Source organism: Hetaerina americana, unplaced genomic scaffold (assembly GCF_022747635.1).
Source record: "Hetaerina americana unplaced genomic scaffold, ioHetAmer1.1.p SCAF_4, whole genome shotgun sequence".
Taxonomy (NCBI): domain Eukaryota; kingdom Metazoa; phylum Arthropoda; class Insecta; order Odonata; family Calopterygidae; genus Hetaerina; species Hetaerina americana.
Window position 1 is genome coordinate 32517153 of NW_027286985.1, and position 8526 is coordinate 32525678.

Here is an 8526-nt window from a genome sequence, read left to right on the forward strand (position 1 = left end):
ACCAACAATGCAGTATTACGAGCCAAGTTCCCCAAACACCTACAAGGGAGTGAGTAAGGTAAAAGCATTCCCTTTCCTCCACCCAATTCGCTTGTTAACATCTAAATGCAAGATTTTCTCTTATTGTTTATGAAATGCAACCCAGTTTTTTCAACAGAATACATACAAAACTATTATGAAAATATATGAGAGAAGGAAATGGAATTTTGTAAACACAAAATTGGGAAGAAAAAAGTTCTAATGAAGTAATATGTAACTAACTAATAGATGGCTACAGGATGAGTAATGCAAACAAAACCAAGGTTATGCAGTTTCTAAAGAGAGAGAAAGGCTAAGTTAAATACTAAAAAAGGAATTCATAAACTAGAGCAGGGGGAAGTTTTCCTCTCTTGGAAGTGTTCTTCACAAAAATGGTTGAAATAGTATGGCCATAAGACAAATAATTTCATTAGGCAAAGCCTTCACAAGGAGGGAATTGATAATATGGATGTTAAGAAATGGATCATCAAAAATTAAATATGAAGCACGGGTTGGTACTGCTTGGAAACATGGTTATTGAAGTAAGATGATAGGCATAGACTGAAGGCTTTTGAAATTTGGGTGTGGAGAATGATGGAGAGGTAAAATGGACAGAAAAGAAAACAAGAGAGGAAGTGGGGGTGGGTTTAAAACATGGTGGGGGAGGAGATTTTGTTGGGAGAAATCAAAATGCAGAAAAATTGGGTTTGAAGCATTTTGATTGGGAATGGGATGTTAAAGACTGATAGAGGGGAGAAATGAGGAAGGGGAGGTATAGGATAGGCATGTTGGATGAAATGAAGGAAGGACATGTTCGAAATTGAAAAGGGGCTTATTGTAATGTTGGATGCCAGTTTCCATTTTGTTAAGAGAGGCAAGGAGAATTTTGTTGTTCCATTTGGTAGCTTATGTCCGTCGTAAACCTATTTCAACCGATAGGTTACCAATATTAATAAACTAATATGATGAGAGAAATGTTGTTAAGAGAGCAGTGAAAGGATATGGAAATTTTTTAGAGATGTAAGACAAGGGTGAATGATACAGGAAGTCAAAATAATTGCCTCAGAGTAAGAAAGGAAAATCTGTGCACACTATCAGAAATGTGGCAGGAAAAGTGCTATATTTGACAGCATACATTTTTCCTAAATTGTGGTTAAAAACATGTCTAATACAAACTTTCACATACACTCGTATGAAGGTTGGAACCTAACAGGTTAGCATTCAATACTAAATGTTAATTTTATCCCAGATGGTCAATACCACCTATTTTTGACGCCAGTATATTTACCTATACATAATATTTATTATCCAATTGAATTATGAAGTGGGGATAATTATTATTAAGCTCATCGTTATTATGCGACAACAATAAGATGTTGCTATTTATGTAATGTCAAAAGAGATGCGATGTTTGTGGCAATGACCTTAAACAGATAACTGTGTTATTATTTTAATATGCGGTTCTGGAGTATCTAGTGTAGCTTGAATGGCAATGTTTAGTCCAAGAATCTAGATAAAACCTACCTTCACCAGTGGAATACTATGAATGAAAAACTTGCTTAATTTACTACCAGCCTAAGCCTTCAATCTAAAGGCCAGTTTATCAGGTGATTCGAACAGGCCACATGGTTGAAACCCAAACAGAGTCAAACTGAGGACGATTTTTTTTAATGGTTCGGATAAACCCCATTCTAAGACCAACCGTGTGTTAAATCGCGAGTATGTTGGTGTATGGTAGCAACCCCCTTTTTTAATATCTGCTGTGGTTCATAAGGAAGAATAGCAAAAAACCTTTCCAGAAAATGTCATGCCTTCGGTTTGGTTTATGGTGACCAAAGTCATCTCCAGGAATAGAACTCGGGACACATTGGCCATCAGCTGATTAATTTACCACTACGCTACCACATCTGAATTTCAACCTGAGACTCTTTTGCCAATAGCCGGAAGGAGTTGTCAACGCAACGTCAGATCACCTTTGATTATATTTAAGAGTGATACTTGATTGCTGCCCACCTCAGAGAAATGTGAGCAGCACAAATTCCAGAGCAAAGAATTTCAATCAAATGTGCACAGTTATTTAAGTAAAACTTCACGAGGATCCAAGATGGCTATTAGGTTTCAAAGTTCTTTACTGTGAAATATCTACATGGATCTTTTTTTAAATAACTTTCCAAAAATGGGCTGGTTCTACAAATTATGATTCATTGTTCACGAAAGTATTTTTCCCAGTAAGACGATGATCATTCCAAGAGTTCACAATACGCACTTTTAACTTCTTTCGCAGACCTAACATTTTACTGCGTAATATGTATTCGTCAAAATTAATTCAAAGCGTTATCCTGACATAAATTTATGAAAAAATAATAACTTGGAGAACGCCATTACTTGCGAAAGCGTTAAATATGCACGTATTACACTGGGCCACCCAGCTACCTCAGCGAAAATTGCTGCAGGGCAGTTGAGTGGTCGTGATCCCGTATTTCGGACCTTCCATGTGGCTGCCAAGGCGGCACTCACTCCTAAAGCAGCACTTGGCAATCTTTCGTACCTTGTCTACTGTTCTCACTCCACTCATTCCATATTGTGGAGGCCCCTAAATGAACTTTAACTTCCCGCCTCGAAATTTCATACTGGGGTGAGTACTTGCGCCTAATTAGCTCCTATGAAACACCGCGTGAACGGAACAACACCAAATATACTTTTCCCCGTCAGTATTTTGATATTTGTTTGGTGTCGTCTCACGTCGTACCTTTTAACGTTTGCTTTTCAAGGTAAATTTTGCATTCCTTTGATGGCAGTCACATGTTATAATACATTCGAAAATGCCATGTTGTGGTTTTCCCAAGAAATCGGGAATTCTGGAAATATAACCCAAGGGACCCTAGATAGTTCGTAACTTTTGCTGTGTAGTCCCGGATTTTGGAAATTTGCCTACAGTTTTTTAATACGGTAGTTTTTCATTTCCGTCATTCGCCAAGTGCTAAGTATAAATTGTAAATTACTCACTGGAAATGCATGAAATAAATTTAGGGACATGTTTTCAGATACTGTGACATTCAGCTTTAAAAACTTCGCGATTTCGGTTTGACTGAAGCGCACATATCATCCTTCTATTCATTAATAATACCTTACGCAAGGGTATTTTCACATAATTCCCCCGGTGCTTCATCCGATTTTAATCTTCCAGTTGCATGGTAGAAAATAAGCTCGATACGCCGCGCAGATAAGGAACGTTTATAAGGTAATAAAATTCATAGTGATTGCAAAGTTTTAGCAGAGAAAAATCCATTGTTAAACATTTTCATAATGAAGTAGAGTACTCACTGTATGACTGTAAAATATACTAAATTTGATCATTTCTCATAACCCATATTTCCTAGGTGCATTATCAAAATTCATACTTCATTTGTCTGTGTCAAGCTCAGTGAGTTCAGTCAAGTTGACGTGCATTGACAGGAGGGGCTGACAGATTTCGGCATGTCAACGCCGCGATAATGTAGATTTTGCATAATTTTGTCCATGTGAAATGAATTGAGTTTTTTCTGATCAGGCTAATTATATTATAAGTGTCAGAGAAGTGCAAAGTTGTTGATAGCTCTAAGTTCAGTTTGATGGGAGGAGATTTTCTAAGTTGTATTTGTTACAGAAAAAAGTAAGTTGTCGACATTTTTTATTAGATAAGTCACGGGTGTTGAGTGGTATCAATGATAATAAATGATAACATTGACTTAGATAATAATTTTCCTAAAAGTTCCGGATTCAAGGAACTGTGATTTAAGTGATACATTTGAACGAATGTTACGATGCTTAACAATATTTGTGATGCTTCAAGCCATAATATAATCGTGCGAAATGCTTGATTATTTTCTATATGGCTATATGACTCTAATTTTTTACTTGGAATTTTTATGGTATGGATACCCTAGGAAGTAAGTCTAGCCTTTTTACCATGATGAAATTTGCTTAATTTAAAATGATTGAACATCATAATAAAGTAATCGCAATCAAATTCTCGTTCTGAAAGTAGAAAACAAATTGAACCTAAGATTGGGTCATATCTTAGCGAAATGAATCTAAAAGTGAAAGGAACGTTCTTCACGTAATGTCACCACATTACTACCAATTGTTATGCAACTATTCCTTTACGTTCAGTTAAAATGGCGTTGAAGGTATGAATAGTTGTTAGCGGAATTGTGTCTGTCAAGTGGTATGTAAATGTTTGTGCGCGTTTCGAAGAAAATAATTCCAAACGTCTACGTTATCAAGTCACAGGAAATGGGAAAATTTTCAAATTACAATGTATTGTATACAGCATGTATGTTGCTGGACAGTTGTTATAGGATAAGGCAGTGTTAAGAACATAATTCAGAATGTTTCTCTTGTGAACGCATTTACATGAAATTAAAAGGGGAAGTAACGTGGTGTAAAAGTGAATTGTACCTATTTTTTGTAATGTCTTATGCACTCCGCTACAGAATTCTTGATAAGTATTGTACATGACCCATTTTAAGATTTTAACCTTGCTCTTAATTCCGATTTTTATCACTCGCCAGTGTTATTATGAGAACAGTACTAATCAGGAGGCATTTGCATTAAACCCGTGGTAGCAAGAAAATGTTTGAATGGATAACTACATACCACGTTACTCCACTAAGACAATGCCGTTAACTGCTTTGATCCAATTTTTTAACCATCGCAGTGGTTTGTTAATTTTTGAGGTGTGTTTTTCAAATGAAGATACGGGAAAGCAATCTAAAGGATATTACATCGTTAAGCTTAAATCACCCTGATAGTGATTACCCTTACAGATTCATGTCCCATGCGTATGATTTTTGGAAGGATAAAACTTAAGAAGAAAATTGAATTATAGTGGTTCATTGTTAAAATTGGTTAAGATAAAATAATCATTTTGCTAAGATCATTTCCCAGTAATAGGAGTAGCATTATAAGTCTTGTTATAAAATATTTCACCGAAGCCCATCATGGGCATAGTTTTGCCAATTATTCTGCATATTTGTGTATTTTAATGCTATTTATCCTTGACCTTGACTGAAGTATAGAGTAGTGTATTTTCTTTCATATAGTTTTTTTGAATTTTTCAGGTTAACTTTTGGGTGACCTTTAAAGCTCCCAGAAATAATACGTTATGGCCACAAATTGTGGTGGTGCTGAAACCCACAATAGTAGCAAATAATCTTTTCACATCAATAGCGAAAGAAAATGGAATTATATTGTATTAATTATTATGTCCTACCGTGAAATTCTCATTTAAAGTATTATTAAATTTTAAGAGCTAACTAAATTTTGTGATACTCTTTATTTTTTCTGTACTTGTGCAAATGCGCCCTCTTATGTTTTATATTTTGCCCTGTGTTTTATAGTATTGACCGTAGAAAGTTTTTAGTTATGCACTGATACTGATTCTTGTGTTCAGAAGGCACATGGGCAGATCCAACTAGGCCATGATTGTGGCCTAGTTGGATCTGTTTCATCGTATGCTCTATTTTCCCCTAATCCTTCTACAAATTTTCTGTGGAAATGATAAAAGATGATGGTAGTGTAAAGCAATTGAAAGTTATTCTTACCCAAAGGCTGTATGAAAATATTAAATTGCACAAAAAACGCCCAAGGATGCCCTATGGCCCACATGCCTATGACTTAAGGGCTAAATTTGTTTATTTATGTGAATAGTGTTTAAAGTTTTATTACTATGATGCTGAGGAATGTTTTTTAACTCAACTCATCATAAACAGTGTGTGGAAAGGAGGACATTTATAAATCATCCTTTAGTTACATCTAGAGATTAAAGTTTGTATAACTAACTGGCAGCCAGAATTTTCTAAAATCGAACTATCTTTGCTTGCTTTTATACCTTAAGGAAGGAATTATGTGGAGTTAAATACCACTGATGCTAGCATATCAGCTTAAAGATCTGTCGTAGATTTTGTTGATACTGTAAGAAGGGAATGTGTTGCATGGTACTTCCCTCCTCTGATGCAATAAACCAAGACTTGAGGGCAATTTCCCCTCTCCCAAGTAGAATTGAAAAGTTAATGGGTGCTCCTTTGTAGGAAATAGATCCGTAATTTTTGCTAACATACTGTCATAGATCCATTTTCTCCATTGTGATTGTTTTTAAATGAAACTCCTCAGGCTCTCATGTCCACCTGGTCAGCAAGCTCTGGGCGGCGCTCTGTGTACGCTCCTGCTGGAAACGTGATTCATCACTTCCCCATTGGTAACGATTTTGTGTGGAACGACAGTCCTTTCCCTTATAATCAGGTACAATTGATTGACCCAATGTAATTAATTTCCTTCGTGCAATATGAGTTCCTTTTCAAAAATTTAATTTTCTATCATTCTCTTGCTTGGCAGCTTTCTCTATCTCTCTCTCTATATGCCACAGTTATAAAAATTGCAATTGGAATTTATTATTTATATTATTCCTTTTTGTATATTTTGGGCTTTTATAGTGTTCTTTTACTGAACAGTGCAAATGCTCTCGACTAAATAGCGTTTTCTTCTATACATGATTTTCTCACATAGATACTATTTTGTAAATAGTGTATATAATGAGCACATCCTCTATGGATTTTTTTGCTTGCCAACTCTTATTATTTTTACTTCACATGTTTTACCTCCATGGGCACCATTAAAATGTTTACATTGTTACCAGATCACTCCTGAAAAGATTCATCACTCCCGAGCCTGATTGGGTATCACCTCGGAAAGGCTGATTTTTAGTTGGTATGTGCGCAATGCTAATAGCTAATTCCTTCATTGGTTTTCAAATCCTCTGTGGAATTATTAATTGAAACGCAGTAACTAATTATATCAATTAAACTAGTCATCGTTTGTCCAAATATAATTTTTTTGCCCTTACCTTATGTTAAATGAGTAAATAATGTCCTGATGTGCTGTGTTAATGTTTCATTCCATTAATATTCTGTCAAAAAATTGTTGCCTCATCTTCAATGTTTTTAATTTTGTTTTGATTTATCACTTTTAACTCTGCATAAGGAAGGTTTAATGATTAATAACATCATATCAAGAATTTGGCTAGACTTGGAAACCATCTTGCATAATTAGACTTCTGAGCTTTTTATGAATTATTAAGTAAATGTAAATATGTATGTCATACAAATATGAATAAATATGTTATACTATATTCTAACACTACTTAATTGAGTTATAAATGTTTCATATTTGTTCAGTAGGATACATTTATAATTTCTCACTTTTGAAACTACTATGGAACTAGTAAATTTGTAGGCATCATACGAAGAAATTCTAATGCATATTCTAGAATGGAAGTCAAACCGTCTCGAGTTAACTAATTATATCAATTAATTGTAAATAAAATTATAATTTAGTCAACTGCCAAATTGCAACTCCTTGTGTTTGTATTTTTAATGAATAGCAAGGGGCACCTAAGATTAAGGTCTAATGGTTTCTACCCGATGATTTTTTGTACTATTTGATCCATTAGAAATGGCTATTCTTCACCTATGTACGTGTATTATCCAACTCTGCCAGGAAAAATATTTAATAACAACACCATCAAATGCCAACCTTGACTGGTCCGTAGCCATGGTATTAGTATAGCCTTAAAATCAGTTGCAATGGTATTAGGCAGTTTAGTATCATTCATTCCAGCAAGGGATAGTTCTCTCCTAAAATCCACCTATTACTGCTGACATGGTTTAAAGGCCAATCCTCTTTGAATTAACATCAGACCACACATTTACCAGAGCTCACCAGAAATACCTGGGATTTGGGCTTTTGTGATTATGCAAATTATTTTTATTGTTATCAGTAGTATGTTAGGAACCAAGGCATTTCAAAATGCTAGTTTTATAACTCTTGTTGTACTTATGATCCTGCTGCATGTGTAGTTGAAATTTGAGTTATACTGCATTAAGATGGAATTTTGTTGCTAGTTTTTTCTATCAAATAGACAGTGAGTGTCTTCACAATCAGGATAGATGTAACTGCGGTTCAGCCTTCCTGGGTAACCATTTGATCCTAGTGATGAAGGCTTTGATAATGATATACTGATGACACCAAGGCTATTAGGTTGCTTTCAAATCGATTGATTCAGCAGCAGCCCAATAACCTTGCTGTCACCTATTGGACCTTTTAAATTTTTTTGCCATTTACTTAAGTTAGTACTATTATTATTTGTTGACAGTAACATCATAAATCATTCAAACAAGGTATTCTGCCTATTTTTAACATTATGTTTTGTGCAGTCTCTAAGGACAATTTATTTGTGAGAATCACGAGATCTTCCTATTTCTTTCTTCATTTCTTGGTAAGTTCTGTCCGCCTTCATGCCCTTGGTGCCCTTCCTCTTACTTGCTTTCCCAACATTCTCTCTTCAATCATGACCTTCAACAGACACTACTTTTCAATATTTCTTCCATCAAATTCTCCAGCTTTTTTTTTGGATTTCCCCCTGGTAGCTTCCTCTCTTCTCCCTCCCGGTCTATAACCTCAGCATTTTTA

At 35.1% G+C, this 8526-nt stretch overlaps 1 protein-coding gene across 10 annotated transcripts in view; it reads left to right on the top strand.

Annotated features, from left to right (window-relative positions):
* The first annotated feature begins 2588 nt into the window (after nt 1-2588).
* The window catches only part of Orai (calcium release-activated calcium channel protein orai), a 22122-nt gene continuing 16184 nt past the window's right edge, over nt 2589-8526 (top strand). For 2 of the 10 annotated variants that reach the window (XM_071590491.1, XM_071590482.1), the window contains exons 1-2: nt 4401-4736; nt 6172-6300. Coding sequence is in view for 6 of the 10 variants with exons in the window: in XM_071590482.1 (XP_071446583.1) it covers nt 4641-4736; nt 6172-6300 (225 nt within the window). In the remaining 4 variants the exon portion in view is untranslated. Of the gene's footprint in view, nt 2654-2697; nt 2790-3448; nt 3671-4196; nt 4334-4400; nt 4737-6171; nt 6301-6694; nt 6766-8526 lie in introns of those variants that run through there. The other 8 variants (XM_071590483.1, XM_071590489.1, XM_071590490.1 and 5 more) reach the window with 8 other exon arrangements.